At 44.8% G+C, this 20,827-nt stretch overlaps 1 protein-coding gene across 1 annotated transcript; it reads right to left on the bottom strand.

The window, feature by feature from the left end:
* Positions 1–300: 300 nt before the first annotated feature.
* On the bottom strand, positions 301–20,169 carry Mrs2 (magnesium transporter MRS2). The gene is made up of 11 exons (XM_059263247.1): positions 19,969–20,169; positions 18,036–18,109; positions 14,734–14,770; positions 13,187–13,299; positions 10,857–11,030; positions 8,304–8,434; positions 5,880–5,996; positions 4,166–4,318; positions 3,588–3,705; positions 1,404–1,517; positions 301–951 (listed from the first exon to the last, which is right to left on the bottom strand). The coding sequence occupies exons 1-11, from the start codon at positions 20,108–20,110 to the stop codon at positions 841–843; spliced, it is 1,284 nt and encodes a 427-aa protein (XP_059119230.1). The 5' UTR covers positions 20,111–20,169; the 3' UTR covers positions 301–840.
* Positions 20,170–20,827: the final 658 nt, after the last annotated feature.

The following is a 20,827-nucleotide window of genomic DNA, read 5'->3' as shown; positions in this document are numbered from 1 at the left end:
CCATGTCCCGCTTTGCCATTTATTTTAAACACAAACTTCTGATTATGAAGACAATGCTCCCACCTTTCTTACATCAACTATCCTTGTCTGACAAGCTCATCTGGTAACTCTGGAGAGGTAGGCAAACAGATTAGCTGGCTGTAAACATTTTCGGGGGTGGGGAAGACACAATCTCTTAAATCAAGCAGTGATCAAAACAGCTATAAAATTGTAAGAATAAACGCTTTCTTTCAACTTTACTTCCAAAGAGTCTATTTATAACCAATCAAAGAAAAATAATACCATCTTGATTAACCAGAATCCATGTATGTTGACATTAAATTATATTTCCTTTTTATTTATCTTATATATAAAAGAGAGCAAATACCTGAAAATAAGGTTGTCAAGGCCTGACATTCCCGAGTTCATTGCAAGGCTAACAGATCTGCCAGCTTTCTTTCCAAGTCAGAAGTTGATAGGAACGTGACTCCATGTCTGAGGAACTGCAGCCCGTGAGCTCAGGGACTGTAGGCTCTGTCAAGTTCCTGGGCTCTATCAGCACAGAGCTGTACTTTTCCTGATATGTATAACAGTACTGAATCTAGATAAGTCTATCTTGCAATAAATTAATCTATACTTTAAAAAGCCCATAAAAACAGTATTCAAGGTTGGTAGGACACAGGATTTTGGCCTTTTACAAAGAAAGTACTTTGCCTCACAGAATTCCGAAGACGCAACCGTGTTTTAGTATTGTGAATGCCACAGTATTTTAAGTCAGACATAAACAGCAGTCATCTTTTTTCTCAACCAGAGAGCGGTAATAGCTTCAGAAGCATAAAAATCTTTGTCTGCCAGCTGCTGTTAGCGGCTTGCCAGGACAGTCCTGCTTGCTCCGAGTCCTTCCGGCCTGAGGCTGTTTTTCACTTCCATCCTTCTGTCTGCCAGAAGGGTCTTTTTAGGTAAGGAGGCCATCTAAATAAAGCAGGAAATGCATTTCAGTTTGTGTCTCTCTCAGAAGTCACTAACGCACCTGCTCCAGCCATGCTGCTCCACATGCATGGGAGGAGAGGAGGTGAAGTGCTCACATGCTCTGGAGCACTGCTGCATTTCAGTATGGCTACGGGAAGCCCTGCTGAGTGACGAGCATCTGCCTTAATGTATGATTCTCGCCAGCGTTCTAAGAAACCAAGTAATGTCTAACTGATTTGTTGGACACTGCTATGCACTTCAGCTCACTTAACTTTCCAAATCATACGAAGCACATAGTGCTGACTGGATTAACAGAAGGGAAAGTGAGGAGCGTTAGAAGAATCGACTCACTCGCACAGGGTTACAAAGCCTGTGACAACTGAAACCCAGGCTGCCTGACTGGGGGCCCAGGATTTCGGTCCACAGCAGTGCTGCTGTGAGCGCCCAGTCCATACCATAGGGGGCAAAGGAGCTTCCAGCTGTCTGCCGAGGAACGAAAGCAACCTCCTCCAGATGAGGCCACTCCCCATAAACATAATTCCTGTAATCAGCCAGAACACACGATGGTCCTGAAAGAAAAAAAGGGTTCATTCCAATCACAGAGGTTAGTCTCTTCAGAGACACACTCTCCTCCAGAGCTAAAAGGAGCCTTTCTGTTATCACAGGGCTCTTCCATAGAAAGAGCAGGGAACTAGGCCTGCATCGAAGCCCTGAGGCCAAGTCCAGGGGTGATCACTCCCACCTCGAGTTTCTCACAACTGGGTTCTTCTGTACCCAGGACTGCACATGATGCTGTACCAGAAGGGTGCTATGAAGGCAAGGCTTTGCTGCCAGACCGGCTCTTGAGTTCCTGGCTCAGGAGATCTACTGCCCCTCCCACCAAAGAGCTGAGTCTACAGGTGTGCACTACCACATCTGGATCAAAAGGGAGTTCAAACAAAACCAAACCACTTTTCTTGGGGGGGGGGATGATAGGCTTTGAGTAAGAATATTAGAGTTAAGCATAAAACAGAGCTAGCTTGGGTTAGATGGGTTGGTTATCCCATCTCAACTTCTTGGGACCAAAACATGTTTCAGTTTATGTATTTATAATATTAATTGGGAAAATAAGAAGGAAGCACCATTCTAACATTAATTGTCCTCTGTTTTACAAGCTCAGCCACTAACTTTTGAAAGGCAGGAATACAGTTAGTTGTATACGTTTTCCCTTGGTGGACATGTGACATAACAATGGTATTTTCTTTGGAAGTCTAAAGAAAAACATTTCACATGCACCTAATATATGTATATTAGTCCAAAGATAATTTCATGCAATACTTTTAGTGCACTCACATCTTGACTGAGCCACAACAGACCAGCTATGGAATTTTCACATCAATGTAGTGTGATTGGCCTTCAAAATGTCTACAATTATGAGGAATTTCGCACCTCATATTTTCAGGTTACTACCTGAATATGGACACAGCGTGACTCTTAACAAAAGCTATGACCCCAGAGGTGAACAGGAGTGAACTGGGCAATAAGGCTGGGAGCCGAGGGGAGAGCTGTGTGGCCAGCATTTCTGAGAACGAACCAGGGCATAGCTGACAAACAAGAGTGGCTACAGATGTCTGAGGCGAATCCAGGAAAAGTGACTAGATATCCACAGACCTGGGAGTCTGGACTATCCTAAGGCCGGTCAGAAGGCACCAGAATATCTCTATGTAAAATTCTGAGATAGTTTTTAAAAGATCACTTTTTACAAATGTCTGGTCCTGAGAGATGATGTTGGTTAGACCACAGTGACAGCCATAGAAGCAGTAAACCACAGAGGACAGAGGGCCAAATATCAAAGTGCCTTGTAAGACCGCTCCTGAAAACACCAGGCTACAGTGGCTTCAGAAACCCTGGCATTATATGGAAAGGCAAGAGGGCAGAGTAGAGAGCATTTATTTATCTTTGGGTTGAAATCCTCTGGTTTTATAGATCTGCAATTTACTAAGTTTTCTGAGCCTCTATTTACTCATCTACAAAGTAGGGAAACTTTGTCTGTTTCAGAGTTGTGATTACCGCATCAAACATGCCCTATGTATGTGAATCCCGGGCACAGGGCCAGACACACAGAACTGAAAATACAATCTCCCATCACTACTGCCTCACAGGGTGGCTGTTTTAGTCAGCTTCTCCTGTGTACTTCCATGTTCTAGGAAATAAAGTGATGTAGGCTACACACATAGGCCAATAGTAACTGCCTGAGTTCTAAGTGAATTACAGCTGTGTCTAACTCTTTGTGGAATATGCAGACGTGGTGGTTAATCTTCATTGTTAACTTGACTAGACTTGGAATCCCCCAGGAGTCACAGATCTGTGAGGGTATTTCCAGAGAGGTTTAACCAAGAAGAGAGTCACCTGCTTCCTGACTGTGGCCCGTGTCATGGGAGGCCTCATGCTTTGCTACCTTGCCTTTCCTGCCTTGCTGGACCATGACTCCCTTAAACTGTGAGCCAAAGTAAGCCTTCCGTTCTTTCTGTTGCCTTTGCAGGCACTTTGTCACAGCAATGGGAACGGTAACATAACAGGTCACGCTTCAAAATCTCTTCTAATCATCTCAACATTAAAAATAAAATAAAATCCTGTTATTTAAAAAATGACATTCTTACCTCTTCAAGGGAAGATTCCAAATTCATGCCAAAAGCAACTCCCATTAGTCCAAAGAGGGAAAGAGAGAAGGTTCCCATGGTTAGCTGTAGATTTAACCTCATCATCACATTGCGATGGCTGGAGAGAAAACAACCAACTCAGACCAGGAAACACACAAAGGAGCAAAACTAGAGAAGGCCTACGGGGTCACTCTCCACCTTCAAAAGCAACTCCTGAGATGATTAATATTGTAACTTGACAAGATTTGGAATCACCATAGAAACAAACCTCCTCACTGAGGTGGAAAGACCCACCCTCACCATTGGTGGCACCATTCCCTGGCTGGGGACTCGGACAGGTTCCTGACAGGACACATGAACAGATACGTCAAGTTTTTGCCCTCGTTGTCAGACTGTGAGTCCAAATAAACCATGCATTCCTTCAGTGGCTTTTGCCAGGCATGAGGAAACTAAGAATAAGGCCACTTATGGAGTAGTCACAGATGTGATGGTGTGACTTCTTCCAAAAAACCATTCCTTTAAAAAGTGCTTTCCAGTCCTAACCCCAGTCCTCACCACCTTCTGTAGGGCATCCTCACCTGTCTAGATTGATGAAGATGATGCTCTGTGAGTCATCAATCAGGACCCGAAGCTCCCGAGCCTCATTGGAAAGGTCGTCAGCTAACCGGTAGTAGTTTTCAAGCAGCAGCTCCATCTCCTCTGCATGGTCAATCCCAGCACTGCTCTTTTCACTTCAAGTCACAGGGTTAACAGTCAGCAAACCTGAGCATGTCCAGCACACACTGACCCCCCAACTTCAGCAGCCAGTGAGAAAGCCAGCTTACTGGATCTGCTGTGATTGCATCTAATTTGTTAGAGGCTATGCCAACAGATCCTAAGCATGATGCACTCAGCCTACACAGATGACTTAGCATCACTGTGCTCCATGGCCCCAATCCAAAAGAGGCATGTAATCACATGCCATTAGTGACTAGAAAATACAAATGTGAATACTGATGAGAAAGTGCAAATCCTAGGCCATTATGAAGCACAAGAAAACTCAGACTAAATTGAATTGAGCATTTCCTGGGGCTGGAGAGATGTCTCAGTGGTTAAGGGTACTGGCTGCTCTTCTAAGTGACTGGGTTTTATTTCCAGCACCCACATAGGGGCTCAACATCATCCAGAACTCCAGTTCTGGGAGATCTAATGCCCTCTTCTGGCCTCTATGGGCACCAAACATGTAAGTGGTACACAGACATACACGCAGGCCAAACATCTATACACATTAAAAAGAGCATTTCCCTTAGAATACAATCAAATACAGCAGCAGCCACTTTCCCCTCTCCCTGGATGAGTGAGCAGAGGACTAACTGCTGACAGCCGCTTCCCTGAGCACATCCTAGTGCTCTGAAGCTGTGATGCACTACACCAGGCATCGCCTCTGCTGCATGGTAGACTTAGTAAATGTGAATGACACTGAGCCTTGCATCTCTACTTTAGCATGTTTGTACAAATTAAGTGTTGGGAAGACAGAGTTGTGTGTTTTGTCTTGGGGGAATTCAAAAAAAGGAACTTTTTTATTATTTTGTTTATGGTGTGTGTGTGTGTGTGTGTGAGTGTGCACCACGGCACACGTGTGGAGGTCGGAGGACAACTGTGGCGTTGGTACTTTCCAAGGCTCGCACTCAAGTGGCTAGCACAGAGCACTTTCACCGGCTGAGCCATCTCACCAGCCCCTTTCCTTGCTTTTCAATGCTTTTCAGCTAATGAAGAGCATGAGTACTTAGAACCATACCACTGTCTACCGGAGCAGATTCAAGTCTCCAGTGACTTTTAAATGCATTTAGTGTTATAGATCAGACAGTGAGTTTCATACATGCTTCTTGAACCTGCTTTATAATATGTAGCAGTGACTATGCTCTATTAGAGCTGTTTCTAAAAAGCAAATGAGTTCTAGGTTTAGAAGTCAGAAGTGTGTAAGCGGTGTGTCTATAATAGACAAGGCTTACAGAATCCAATCCACACTGTCTGGTTCATCCCCCTCTCCTCTACCAGGCAACTATTGTCCTTGCTCCCTAGGGAACCTATCTCATCTCACACATGTTGCTTAGTGACCCATCCCTTGAGGATAATCGTGATGTTTATGTTCTCCTCAGCCCAGCAGCTGCAATGCAGTGTGCACTCCCTTCAGCCTCACTGAGCTGGGCCGTGTGCAAGACAAAGTGACCAAGGGTGAAAAAAAGGCCTGTTCACTGTTTTAGACAAACACAGCCTCACCCGAAGGAAGAAACAACACAAGGCAATACTTACAAGATCTGGGGGTCACTCCACTTGGTTAGACAGAGTTCTTCCAGCATCTCCTCGTCATCCAAAAGCTCCAAAATCGACTCTTTGAAAATTTTAATGTCTGTTTCTAACTCAGAGAGACTGTAAGAATAGTTACATAGCAAAGGTCAGCAGTGTAAATGTGCACCATTTCACTGTAAGAACAATGGGCTTAGGGCATCTTACAAGCAGATCCACCTAGCACTCAGCATCTACTGCTAAGAAACATTTCAACAATTAACGCAAATTAACGACTCCAAACCCAAACCAACTGGTAAGATTAGCCAGTGACACAGCTCTCCATATAACGATTTTGTGGCTTTAAAGGTTATGTCATTCTAGAAATGCAAAAATCCCTGACACTATGGAACCAGGAATTCCACTGTGCCCTCCTAATTACACCAAGAACAGGAAAGTTAGAGATTTACTAGACACACCTGATCCCAAGGATGAAATTCAGATCCAGAGCCTGAGGCCATTAAAGGCAAGAGTTCAGTTAATAAACACAGAGAATTCAGAGTGGTACAGTGTAATGGGAAAAGAGTAAGACATCAGGACCTTCCCTTTTAGGAGTGTTATGAGGGGAACAGGCCCATATAGTAAGACTAAGAAATAGTATCATGTCTGCTCCCCCAAACAAGTCCTTTTCCCAAGGCCAAACATTTGGACAAGGGTCTCCATACCCTCTGGGCTTGAGGAAAGCTCCTGCTTGATAAAGCAGTCATTCTTATCTCTAACAAGAGGAATGACTGGTGCCTATTGTCAAGGTCAATGCTGGATTCCTCAACTCCTAATCTCAAGCCACACCCCAGCTCACATGCCCCTTGTCTCCAGTTTAATCCTATGTGCAACTTAAAGTATAAAGGGTCTAGTCACTTTTCAATTAAGCAATGCTGGCAGCCATCCTGATTCATCCTCAGATGGTAGACACCTCCCCCCGCCCATCCTCTTTGGGACCTGAACCACCAAAGCAGGTTTCTGGCGTGAGTATTCTTTCAAAAAGTTAATTATTTATAATGATGTGTGTCTATGTGTGTGCCTATGCCATATGTGTGCATGTGCCTGTTGAAGACAGAACGTTGTTTCCTGGAGCTGGAGTTACAGGTGGCTATGGACCACCAAATCTGGGTGCTGTGAATGGAACTCAGGTCCTCAGAAAGAGCATCGTATCAACCACTGAACCATCTCTCCAGCCTGGAGCTTATTTATAACTGATAAAAGTACTTCAACATTAGACAAACAACAAACTCTTTTAAAACTTTGACTGGAGATGAGGGCTTAAGGGACAGATGGCTGATCAGTTCAGATCACTGGCTGCTCTTGCAGAGGACCTGAGTTTGGCTCCCAGAACCCACATGATGGTTATCATCTGTAACTTCAACTCCAGGGGATCCTATGTCTTCACCCCTCCTCAGGCACTAGGCACACACACAGTACACATACATACATGCAGGCAAAACTCATAAAGATAAAATAAATAAATCTTAAAACAAAAACAAAAACAAAAACAAAACAAACAAAAAATTGGGGCCAGTAAGAAGGTTCAAGAAAGTCAAGGCACCTGTTGCCTGATGACCTATGTTCAATCTGTGGGATTCACTCGGTGGAAGTAGAGAACTGATTCTACCCAGTTGTCCTGACCCCGCACGTGCATATATCCCCCCGCCATCCCCAACACACACACATGGAATGGCACTCACCACCAAACCTAACCCCCTGAATTACTTCATGTCATAATTTAAATAAATAAATATACTCTGAGATTTGCACTCCCCAACTTTTCTTGAAAATTTAGCAGTTAAGGGCTGTGGCTGTCTGTGGCTGTGGCTCAGTGGTATAATCCTGGCATGTATGAGGCTGTGGGTTCAGTCCCCAGTACAACAGAAAAAAATGTTCAGAGTTAAAACTTGATGTGGGGAAGGGGTGTGACTGTTAGAGATGGCTTAGTGGTTAAGGGCACACACTGCTGTCCCAGAGAACCCGTGTGATTCTCAGCACTTAAAAGATGTGTGCGTGTGTGCTGGGGTGGGGGGTGCCCTTAACCACTAAGCCATCTCTCTAACAATCACACTCCTTCCCCACATCAAGTTTTAACTGTCAAGGTTTTGAACATTTTTCTGTGGTGCTGGGAACTGAACCCAGGGCCTCATATACACCAGGTAAGCACTCTACCACTGAGACACAGCCACAGCCCTTAACTGCTAAATTTTCAAGAAAAGTTGGGGAGTATAAATCTCAGAGTATATTTAATTAAATTATGACACATGGAAAGCTGTTACCATTAACAAAGAAGAATCACACTTAGGTTCACATGTGCATTTACCTTAACCATCTCTCTGTAGGCATCAGCCAGAGAGAACTGAAGGTGTCTGTCTCTAACTCCCAGCTTGAAAAGCCACCCATATTTACCTTTTGCCATTCTGGAGTAGGACATGCAGCTTGCTTCTGTCAACAGAAGAGTGCTTGGGGTCCACTAATGCATCCAGGGTCTCAAGGATCAGTGGCTGCAGGATGCTAAGTTGCCCCTGGAGGGTGTTGATCTAGATAACAACATGGCCTTTCATAAGAATTAAAACAACCTTTTTAGAACTTAGGATCAGTGAAGCCTCTGATTAAACACAGACATTTGTTTGTGCTAGCCAAAAATACTGACAGCATCTCAGAAGAGCCATTTCTAGCTGCCTCAAAAGCATCTCCTGGGTTAGAGGAGCACCATGTAACGCTGTCCCCGGCTCTGGACGAACTCTCAGAACAGTCTTCCTCTACAGACAGCTGCTACGGTAGGACTAGGGAATGATTTGTTAATGACATCCTGGGGACTGGAGAGATGGCTCAGTGGTTAAGAACACTTCCTGCTCTTCCAGAGGACCAGAATTTGGTTCCCAATAACCACATCAGGCAGCTCACTACTGTAATTCCAGCTCTAGGAGATCCAACACCCCCTGGACTCTGCTGGCACCTACATACATGTGCATACACATATACAATAAATATAAAATAAATCTTCAGGAAAAGTCCTGAAACCCCCATGTCAAAACACCCATTTCACATTTGGGAATAGCTACGTTTTCTGTAAACAGAAGACTGTTCAAAATTGCTCTGGACAATGACTTTTAACAACTGAAACTTGGGATGGAGCTGTAGTTCAGGTGGTAGAGAGCCTGCCTAGCATGCATGAAGGTCTGATCCACGGCACCGAATAACTGGATATACTGTCATGTGCCTGCAATTCCAGCCCTTGGGAGGTGGCAGAAAACTGAAGCTTGCAGAAAACTGAAGCTTGACTTGGACTTTAAAAAAAGATACACTGAATCACTGTAAAGTCCAAAGGATGCTTTTCTTAAGCTAATAGGCATGGCTGATACTCAACAGGAATAAACTGATAAGAGGATAGCACTCAAGATCGAAAAACCTCTTCCGGGCGGTGGTGGCGCACACCTTTAATCCTAGCACTCGGGAGGCAGAGCCAGGTGGATCTCTGTGAGTTCGAGGCCAACCTGGGCTACCAAGTGAGTCCCAGGAAAGGTGCAAAGCTACACAGAGAAACCCTGTCTCGAAAAACCAAAAAAAAAAAAAAAAAAAAAAATCGAAAAACCTCTACATCAGCTGGCAAACAACACCAGACTAACAGATTAAACAGCAAAACTGAGACTATAAATGCTACTACTTACACGCTGTTTTATCTCAGAAGCACAACTCATCTTCTAACCAGGAAGTTGCAGCCCAGAATCCGGGGGCCTGCCATAAATTCTTTCATTTTGCATAACAGGATCTGCTTCCAGGTTCAGAAGACCGGAAGTGGGACATCAAGGCAGACCTAATGTCTCACTATCCTAGAGACACCAACTCTCCGGTCTGTGAGGGCTGGACTTCATAGGGCTGGGAGGCTGGGTGGGTTGAGGGGCTCTCCTTTATTTGAAAGTGGATCCCATGAGGAGATGATTAGCTTGAGTCTGTAGTGCTCTTTCCGAAAGGAATCTTTCAGGGACCGCATGTCACAGGCAAGAATTACTAAGAGACTGCGTTGTTCCCGTATGATGAACTCCTGGGTCAGCCCAGCCTGTCACACACTACTGTTTGCACTGTGCTGCTGCTGCTCCCGTAACCCCGGCAGAGGGGGAAACCTCTGTTCCCTCATGAAGTGAAGCAGAGAACAGAGTAAGGTACCAGGTCACTCAGGCTCTCTTGACCTTTTAAATTTCCTCTCCATCTCCCACTCTGGCTAATATGCTCCCAGCACTGACTCCTGATGGCAGCTAGCTCCTGAACAGTGCAATCCAGACTAATTAGGGGCAGGAAAAATAAAAGATGAAAAGGGGCTAAGAAGGCAGTGGCCACCCTGATTGGGTTTGTACAACTCCCAGGGACCCAGTACCTGCTGATTTGTGGAGCAGGGGTCATTAGAAGAACTGTGGCCCCTGTCAGTCTAGATCCCAAGCAGGAGGTGCCACCTCCTGGAGCTGCTTCAAACAGAGGTCTGATGAATGGTGCGCTCATGTGTGAGCACTTGCATTATACAGTTTAATTTGAAGAAGGAAGTGAGGTGCTCAGAGTTCACTTACACTCCAACTTTAGGTCTCCTGAATTCTCATCCCATAAGTGAAAGTGTGCAGACAGATGTGACACGCACATGTACCAGTACTAGAGAGGATGGAGCAGGCGGACCACCTTAGTTCAAGGCCAGCCTGGTATACACAGGGCGATCCCAAGTCAACAAACAAAAATAAATGACAAAAACAAAAAACATAAAAGTGTACAAAGGGAGCCAATTTGAATGTGCTTTGTCAGTTTCCTCTTGAGAATCTTTAGGTCTACTTGGTTGGGTCCTAAGTTGGAGAATGAAGCTCTCTCTCCCTGGAGGAGCCTCACAAAGGACTGCTGTGCCCAGGGAAGGCAGCTCTGAAATAGTCAGTCCTAACTTGTTTTCACACTCACTCCACACAACACATCAGATCGGCTTACCCAATACTGCAGGAGTGCTTCAATAGCTCTGAACTCAAATGGCAACGGGTAAGTGACGAGCTGACCATCTCCAGCCAGCTGTGATGGCAGTTCCCGGAACAGCCACTGCTCCAGGTTTAAATTCCGATAGTCTAGTATCAGAAGACACTCCGGAGTTATCACAGCCTTCAAATACTGGAAAAGCAACAGAAAAGAATGGATGAACACACACACACACACACACACACACACACACACACACAAAACATTCATCGAGATGCAAGTTATCAAGCTGGAGGAAAAAGTAAATTCACAAAACTGAGTTCATTTTACTAATTTTGGACTAAAACTAAACCAAATCAGTGCTCATTTGGTTTTCTAAAAACAAATAATAAAATTAAGGGATATTTTATAAAGGAAGAAAATTCAAATATATATAAGTCTTGATAATTATAAGTTGCTCTCAGAACAACTGGAATTACACAAATTAGACAGTTATTAAGACTCCAGCCTGGTGTGGCACAGATGTGTACCCACAATCCCAGCACCTGGGAGGTGAAGGACAGCAGATGTTCAAGGACATGCTACACAGCAGTTCATGGCCAGCCTGGTGTATCTGAAACCCTGTCTCAAAATATTCAAACCCACAATGAGACATCTGCCAAGACATGCACAAGAAAATAGGGAATAAGTGAAAAATCAAGTTCCCTAAAACGGTCGTGTGGGAGGCTGGCAAGGGCCAGTGCCTGTCCGCCCGCACCTGGGAGCTGCGGTCTCAAGACTGCTCTCTGAAGAGAATACAACAAAATGGCAGATTTCCTCACTAAGTCTGTCAACAACATCACTTTCCCTCTCCTTCTGGAGTGTATGTGGATACCAGCCAAACCCAGGAGGCCTGCTTGCTCTTACTCTGGACATCCTCACTCGTTCTCCGAACCCTCCCACCCAGCCCCTACATACTGCCAATAGTCATGGCTGACTGGCCTGCTCTCCTGGGCCCCAACTCAAGAGGCACGCACGACTCACTTTCTCTAAATTAGATTTTATTCATTTTATTTTATGTATGTTTTGCCTGCATGTACATATGTGTACAACCTGTGTGCTTGGTGCCTGTGGAGGTCAGAAGAGTCATCAGACGGCCTGGGATTTGAATTCTGGGTGGCTGTTAACCACTCTGTGGGTGTTGGGAATCAAACCCAGGTCCTCTGCAAGAGTTACTTACAAGTGCACTGCTCTAACCACTGTCCCATCTCTGCAGCCGACTGCTGGAGAGGTGATATACAGTTATGTATCCGTCCATCTATCTGTACAGTGTCGTATACCCGTCATCTAGGTCCCACAGTTTAACACTCATCTTATACACATTTATCTATACAAAGAGATACATACTGTTTAGAAGCAGTAGCTACTGATAACAAGAACGAAGATATTTTCTGGAGAAAAAAATTTTGAGAGCAGATTGTGTTGGTTGTGATTATTTTGATTAAATCTAAATTATGGGACAAAAATCTAATCAAAGACAAATTTAAAAAGCAAGTATATGCGTATTTCAGGGCCCAACACCTCTGATGGGTTTCGCATGTATTTCCGGACCATAAGCTTTCACAGGTCCAAACAACCGAGGTCTATGTTAACTGAATCATACGGAAATTGAATACATTCAGTGTCTTCTGAGTAGGCAAGTAAAGTACAACAATTTTAGAAAATGTTAGATATAAATTTAAACTAAGGTTTCAAAATTTAACAGACATTCCTGGTGTACATGGAGAACCAGATGAAGGTAGCCAGGGTTATGTACTATAATTGCACTTAACAGGATACAAATGGAAAAACATCTATTTCAGCTGGTGTGGTGGCTTGTGCCTATAATTCCAGCATTGGGGAGGCAGAGGCAATGACCAGGAGGTCAACCTCATCCTTGGCTACATAGCAAGTTTAAGGCAGCCTTGGCCACATAAGGCCCTATATCTTTATAAATAGATTCTTTTTTTTGTGTGTGTGTGTAATCCCAGAAACTACAGACTAAATTCAAAGGCCAATAAAGACCACAGTCAGAATTTTCTCAACACAAATGTTCCCATGCCTGCTGAACATATAATCCATGCAGAGCAAGTTCTACTCTTACAATGCATTCAGTAACAAAAAAAATCCCACTTCCTTCCAACATTTTTCTTTCCTGTCTCTCTCCTCCCTCTCCATCTCTTTCTCACAGGCCCTGGCTGTCCTAGAACTTACTATGTAGCCAGGCTGGCCTTGAACTCACAGAGATCTGCTCACCTCTGCCTCTGAGCGCTGGGATTAAAGGCACGGTGGCTAGGACTCCCTGGAGAACACAGCAGTGCAGCTCTTACCTCCATCCTCATGATAATCTTGTTGTTCCTGGTAGTGATGCTCATCACGTGCTGAAACCTCAAGTCTCTGGCCTGGAGTGCTAACTCATGGTATAATTCAGTTTTCTTCCTCTCTATAAGAGAAACAGAGCAGGCGACACTAATAACCCAAAGAACATGGGCTCCTAGTGTCCCTCCCAGGCCCAGCTAAGCAGTTTCCTACTATTATCATAAAGGATTACGTGAGTCTTTAATATCTAGTCTTACCTTAAAAGGAGATTCACGCTAACTCAAATTTTCCCTTCTCTTCTGTATTTTTCTAGAACATTTCACAGCAGCCCATTGGGGATCAATATAAAAACCCCAATCAAGCATGATAAGAACCTACAGCAACCATTTTTTACCTTTGGACATAGTTTGCCTCTCTGACAGGTTGTCTTGCATCCAGCCTGGCCTTGAGTTCCTTACAAAGCCAAGGATGACCTCAAACTTACGATTGTCGACATGCAGAACCGAATCCAGTTGTTGCTGGGACTAAATCTAGGTATTCTAGCATTCTAGGCAAGCTCTCTATCAAATGAGCTATAGCTCCAGCCCACATGAACACATGAACATGAATTTTATTAACCAGATTTTTTTAGGTTTATTTATTTTATGTATGAGTGTTCTGCCTACATATATAGATGTGCATCCCATGTCTGATGTCTGTGGAGGTCAGACTGCTGCAATGATCCCCTGGAACGAGAGTTACTAATGGCTGTGAGCCACCGTGTGGGTGCTAAGAACTGAACCTGGGTTCTCTCCAAGAACAGCAAGTGCTCTTAGTTGCTGAGCTATTTCTCCAGTCCCTACATTTTCTATTTTTACCACTATAGCATCATATTCAGCGCTGTGAATCTGTGAATGAATGAATTTGGTAATTTATTATTGGACAAATAAAAACCTAGAAAAGTTGATATTCATGGTAGATTCTCCTATCTGCTAAGAATACAGCAGATGAGAGAAACTTGTGATAGGCTGGGACAGCAGCATCTGTATTTGTGTCAAACCACACCTCCCACAGGACTGCAAGAAAAAAGCACAAACACAAGGATCTAAGCAAGGATGGGACAGGACCACGGGGCTGCAGGGAGAGGCGACACTGGAGCCACAGGGAAAGCAACACCGAGCTCCATTTTTAGGAGCAGCTGTCCAGAGGCGGGCTGTCACATGACTGCCACCCAGCGCCTTACACCTCCATCTTTCTCACTGCAATGGCAGTGGGGGGGGGGGGCACATGGACAACACACCCTAATCTACTTTAAACCTGCTTCGTAATGAATAGAAATTGGAGGGCTGTGTAAGGGAGGAATAGCATCTCCGCATTCAGCTCTACTCCAAACACCCTGGGAGTCCAAGGGATTCTTGCCAAAAGGAAGCAGTGCAGAGAACTGCAGGCGGGGACTGCCAGCCCCATGTTAAGGAGGGACCTCCTTCAACACAGTAGCAAATACAAAGAACTCTGCACTCCAACACTACAATCTCCAATTGTCCACCAAATTCAGGACTCCAGTAATAAAGATACTCACCGAAAGAAGTAACGTTTCCTTCTTTGTCAAACTTTGTCTAAAGATAGATCATAAAAACAAACAATTTCAAATCAGTATATTTATGTTCTGAGATACAGCCTCAAAATTATGGAATGTAGTTATAAGTCATATCTGACTTTAAGTTAAATACAGCTGCAGAAGCCAGAAAAAAAAAAAAATTCCTCTCCTTTGCTAATGTAACTGTCAGCTTTGGACCTCACATCCTCCTCTGCAATTCATCAGTCAGCAGGCTAGGGGAATCTCAGGCGGCTGCAAGGACTTTCTGGCTGGGAAAGGACTTGACAACGATCCCTGGGTTGGGGACGTCACTTGGTGGGAACATGATGCCTTGCCCTTGTTGGCTTTTATCCTTCTCAGCAGACTGGGAGTGGCTGTCTCACAAATCTAAACGTCTTCTCAAAGCTAAGACGTCTCTGGCAGGCCCTGCAGAATGAGTAGAAACGTACAGAAAAGGTGCCGGCAGCAGTCCCAGCACACGAGGTCACATTATTTCTGCTCAGTAGAGGGACACTTTTCTGTACGCTTGTACCAGTCACGGTTGAAGGTGTCACATGTGAAGGGCTGGATTGTTCCCCCTAAGAAAGTAAACACAATCCACGCACCGTCTTGGTGAAACACACTCTGGGTTACTGCTTTGGAAACAATGTGGGCTATGTTAGCAGAACCACAACAAACCCCACAATACACACTTCAGTCTGCTTCTCATGAGCAAAGGTCTGATCAACAGGAGGGCAGAAGCATCAGGAATGTCAAGGTCCATTTTTAATAAAAGCTTTGTGTCCTTATCATATAGACTAGCTTGCCTTAGATTTATTTCTTAAACACATATACTCACTGCTGAAAATAAGGAAATTTGTAAAACTACTTAAATCACACGATTTGCCAAATTTTAGAGAAAACTATGCCAATAATAACTTACAGGGTGCCTTCCAGGGTTCCTGTAAAACATACCTCCTCTACAACACATATTACTCAGATTTATGTATCATTTTTCTTTAATGGTATCCTTTTCTGAAAGACATCACGTAAAACTGACATTTAAAATGTTTACTCTGTAACCAGCTCACTTTCTCAACTCATTCTTTTCAACAGAATCAGTTGATTGTTCAGTGTTCTTGGGAGAAACTTACTTTGCCTATAAAGAATTTTCTTTCAGTCATCATCTGACTTTATTTGGGGGGGGGGGGGAGGGCTCACTGTGTGGTCCAGGCAGGCCTCAAACTCAAATTCTTTTGCCTCGGTCTCCTGACTAGCTGGGGTTACACAGACTGGGCTTGATTCTATTGTGGAATGGATCAACTTCAGAAAACTAACTAAAAGTGATTACTTTCCAAGTAATTTTGCAGAAATGGGCATGGTGCCTCAGGTCTACTTGGGATCTGACGCAGGAAGACTGTCATTAGTATGAGGCTAGCTTGGGCTAACCAATGAGTTTTAGCTCAGCCTGGTCAATAGAGTGAGACTATCTCAAAAAAAGCAAAGCAAAGCAAAACAAAACAAAACAAAACAAAACAAACCCCAAACAACAAAAAAGAAACAAGCAATTCTGAGATGCCTCTTATCTTATATTGTCCATAAAGAACAATTCTTTTAGCAGGGTGGTGGTGGTGCACGCCTTTAATCCTAGTCCTAGCGCTTGGGAGGGAGAAGTAGATAGGATGTCTGAGTTCCAGGACAGCCTGGTCAGCTACACAGAGAAACCCTATCTTGAAAAAACAAACAAACAAAGTTCTTTAGCTGGGCATAGTGGTATACTTCAATCTCAGCACTGGGGAGGCAGGGGCAGGCTGATTCCAAGTGTTCCAGGCCAGCCAGTGAGGCTTACACAGTGAGACCCTGTCTTAAAGTTCAAGAAGCTAGTATTAATTAAATGCAAAGGTTTGTAAAGAATAACACACACTGGATGGCTATTATGTCTGAGGCACCATTTTCAGGATTTTGTGAGTTACTGTTATTCTAAAGTAGTTTTTTATAAAGTAGGTGCTGTAAGTTTTTCTTTTTATGAATGTGTCTGTACATTTATGTAGGTGCTAGGAATACAGGAGGTGTTAGACCCTGGAGCTGTGGCTAATGTGGTTGTGAGCCACTCAGTTCAGGTGCTGAGAGTGAGATTCAAGTCCCCTGGAAGAGCAGCCAGTGCTTGGTTTTCTCTCCAGCCCCTAAAGCACGTCTACTTCTAGTACACAAACGAGCAAATTAAAATACAGTGATGTTATCTCAGCTTCCTTTAATCCTCACGATTACCCATGGCAGTTTATTCCTAGTTATTAATGAGAAAACCAAGGTATAAGATGTCACAATAACTTACTTGTCCAAGTACCCCAACAGCAAGAGAGCACACTGAGGTTTAATCTCAGGAAGTCTGGCTCAGGTCAAGCACTTATTCTTAAAACTTTTTTTCCAACTATAAAAACTTACAAAATGATGGGGTTGGGGATTTAGCTCAGTGGTAGAGCGCTTGCCTAGCAAGCGCAAGGCCCTGGGTTCGATCCTCAGCTCCAAAAAAATACCACTTACAAAATGAGCTGCAAAAACAATTTATAATTTTACTTAGGTTACTTTTTGCCACCAAGGGCCTTATTTCTTAATTTCTAACAGATGTGTTATTAATTCACTTAATTCCTCCTGAATCACTTCAGAGGGTTGAGATCACAACCACCCTTCAGGCATGCACTCAAATACTGTACTCTGCTGCCTTTCTAGCATCTTCCAAGTCTCTCAATGGCTAGAGGCTTCCAAGGGATTCTAAACAGATTCAGAAAATCTTGAGTGTTCACAAAGGAAGCTTTGGGACTGGGGAATATAGCTCAGTTGGTAGAGTGCTTGCCTGGCATACAAAAAGTTCAATTCCCAGGACCACATAAAGTAGGTGTGGTGGCACATTAAAACTTAGCATGGTGGAGCACACCTATAATTCCAGAACTTAGAAGGTAGAGCAAAGAGGACCAGTTCAAGATCACCCCAGACCACAGAGCAAATTTGAAGTCAGTCTAAGTCACATGAGACCTGTTTCAAGAGGAAGCTTTTGCTGCTGGTGGGAAACCTTAACATGTACTATATAAACTTCTCATTCTACTGGAAAGGAGAAGTCATTTGAGCAGCCTGTTCTGTACAGCAAAAACTCAGTCATTAACAAAGCTTCAAGAGGACCACTAAACCAATCTCGGGCAGTTGGGTCGCTGGCCAAATACAACTCCAATACCTCTGCCAATTATCCAATCCTGTGAGTTTAATAAACATACAAAGTTCTTCTTGCAAGTTACTGGATGAGGTGCACTCACCACAGCAAACACCTGGGCCACGCTGGCTAAAGTAGCTTGAGAGGCATCGGAGGTTCTAGACCGGTACACACCACCTAAGAAAAAAAATTAGAGAATGAATTTGCCGTGAGCATGACTGGTTTTCCTGGAAGCTCAATTCCAATCGCACAGTACACAGAACCTTCAGAATGTCTTGCATTTTGAAACTTTTTCCTACTGGAAAAGAAACACTTGTTATGTTAGGATTCTGGCTGTTCTCCCTCACTATTCTGCTCTTATTCCTTGCCAGGGCTCCCATACACTAAAGTCACACAACTTGTTAACTATCTGAGGCCTGTCCTCCTCTATGATTGGAAAGGTCAGCCGGAGCCAAGGCAATCTCTGTGCCTGTCTAATACACAGTGCTTGGGTTTGGCCCAAGCACTGGCAAAAGTAAAAAAATAAAATGTACATTTGTTTACTGGGGCTGTGTGAGCACTGTGGAAATCAGAAGTCACATTGCAGGTGTCTATTTTCTCCTCTCACCATGCAAGCTCTAGGGACTGAAGAAGTGTCAGGATTACTACTCTGGACTTCAATGTTTATCCTAAAAGTTCCTGCATCTTGCAGACCACTTGGTTCCCAAGCATTGTCAAAGCCTGAAGGAAAAGGCACATAACCAAAAGACTGATTGTGGGGAAGGAGCTGTTGACTGACAGCATCTCATTTTGGGAACTTTTAAAGTACAATTTGAAAAAAAAAATGTACCAGAAGCCACGCTCTGTTAGAACTGTTTCTGAGCAGAACTTGTACTCACATTTGTGGAAAGACTTTCTTCACATTTCACCATTGGGTGACATAAGTCCCAGCAGTAAAGACTCCTCTTCCTTCTCTCAGAGCTCCCCTGGCTGTCTGCTCACATAGTCTAAGAGCAGACTTCATGGGTGAACGCTTACCACTGGCTTGATTCTTCAACTTCACTTCTAGGAATTCCCTATCCTACACCAGGGCAACTGTGCAATTGTATAAATGTGCCCAAAATAAACAGAACTAGTAACATCCCAATCTTGCTACTCGTGGTAGCTCATGCCACTCAGCTTCGAGTTTGGTCTGGGCTCCACAGTGAGTTAGTTAGTTCCAAGACAACCTGGCCTAGAGAGACCCTTTCTCAAAACAAGCAAAATAAATAAATGAATAAATAAATAAATAAAATAAAAACCCAACCTAACAGAATTCTGTAACATGAAAGCAGAAGAGGGCATATGGAGGCAAAAAGGCCAGCAGGAGGGGGAGGGGTGTCGAGAAAAAGTACGTATAGGGGGCTGGAGAGATGGCTCAGTGGTTAAGAGCACTGACTGCTCTTCCAGAGGTCCTGAGTTCAATTCCCAGCAACCACATGGTGGCTCACAACCACCTGCAATTAGATCTGGTGCCCTCTTCTGGCCTGCAAAGACACATGCAGGCAGAACACTGTATACATAATAAATAAAATAATTTAAAAAAAAAAAAAAAAAAGTACGTATAAAAGTACCGTCACGAAACCCATTACTGAGCAGATGGCTCGGCCAGCAAAAACGCCTGTCGCCAAGCTTTACGACCCGAGTTCGATCCAGGAGGGAACTGGCTCTGGCAAGCTGTCCTCTGACCTCCACACACAAACCCAGAGAAAGGCACACGCACGCTCGAACAACACTTAAACGCTAAATTGAAAAACAACAACAACAACAAAACCAAAAGCAGCCTAACGCTTCTAACTGCACAATTCTGAAGGCTGAGACAGGAGGACCGCTGCCAGTTCGCGGCCAGCCTGGGCTACACCGAGAGACCCTGTCCGTCTCAACAAACAAAACAAGAAACCACACTCGCATCCCGGCAGTGCTGGCCTGAGAACTGCGGGCAGGGGGAGCCGGGCAGGTCGCGCAGCTGGGAGGACGGCGGGGCCAAGGGCAGGCGGGGCCCCGCGGGACCGGCGTACCTGCAGCGCCGGGCGGGCTCCCGGAGAGCAGCGGGGGCGCGCGACCGCAGCAGGCAGCCGGGCTCAGGCGCGCGGCACACAGGGCCCGCCGGGACTGCACGACGCGGGGCAGCAGCCGGGGCAGGCAGCGCAGGCCTTCCATGGTGCGCAGGTAACCGGGGAGGCGGCCACGAGACGCCGGCCCGGCATGCCGGAACCCGGGTGCCTCGGCGGACCGCCACGAGCGCGCACCGCGCCTGCGCGAGCCGTCCCGCGCCTGCGCGCTGCTGTCCACGCATGCTCAGGCACGGCCTCCCGACTGTGCGCGCGCCTCCGGTGTCCCGTGACTGACGGAGTCTGCGTCCTGTACCCCGGCTGGCACCTGCAAACGTGAAGGTAGATGGAGCAGAGTCGCTCAGCTCCGAAAGTGTCCGTTATTCCCGTGAGCTGAGCATGGCTACACTCTGGAAAGGTTCCATGTGTATAACAAAGTATGTAATTTGGAGAGGAGGAAGTTACCACCATTCGTAAATCGTTTAAGTTTTATTTAAGCTCCGTGTGTTAAAACTCACTTAGAAGGGACAGTGGATTGAGTGTTTCTATAGCAGATATTTGCTATAGAACAAGAGGGAAAAAGCGAGCGGAGTGGTGGCACATGCATAAATAATCCCTCAAGAATTCAAGGTCATTCTCAGCTGGAATGTCAGGCCAGCCTGTACTACTTGAGATCCAGTCTTTACACCCCCTCCCCCGCAAAGAAAATAAAAACGTGTCGATAGATTTGTTGTCCACTCCACAGTACTAAAGACAGACATGAGTTTCAGAGTTCCTTTCATTAATATATGAACATGGAAGAGCGGACCGTTTATCTTGTGCGGCA

This window comes from Peromyscus eremicus, chromosome 5, assembly GCF_949786415.1.
Source record: "Peromyscus eremicus chromosome 5, PerEre_H2_v1, whole genome shotgun sequence".
NCBI lineage: Eukaryota > Metazoa > Chordata > Mammalia > Rodentia > Cricetidae > Peromyscus > Peromyscus eremicus.
The sequence above is the reverse complement of the archived record's forward strand: the minus strand, read 5'-3'. Positions and strand labels throughout refer to the sequence as shown.

What these genes read in the sequence shown, in the direction of transcription:
- Mrs2 (XM_059263247.1), bottom strand. Translation starts at nt 20,110, where the DNA reads ATGGAAGGCCTGCGCTGCCTGCCCCGGCTGCTGCCCCGCGTCGTGCAG. An exon ending in TGGCCCAGGTGTTTGCTGTG is followed by an intron (nt 14,771 to 18,035) that starts GTGAGTGCACCT and finishes ATCTATCTTTAG; the next exon opens with ACAAAGTTTGACAAAGAAGG. An exon ending in AAGCTCCTTTGCCCCCTATG is followed by an intron (nt 952 to 1,403) that starts GTATGGACTGGG and finishes TGCTTTATTTAG; the next exon opens with ATGGCCTCCTTACCTAAAAA.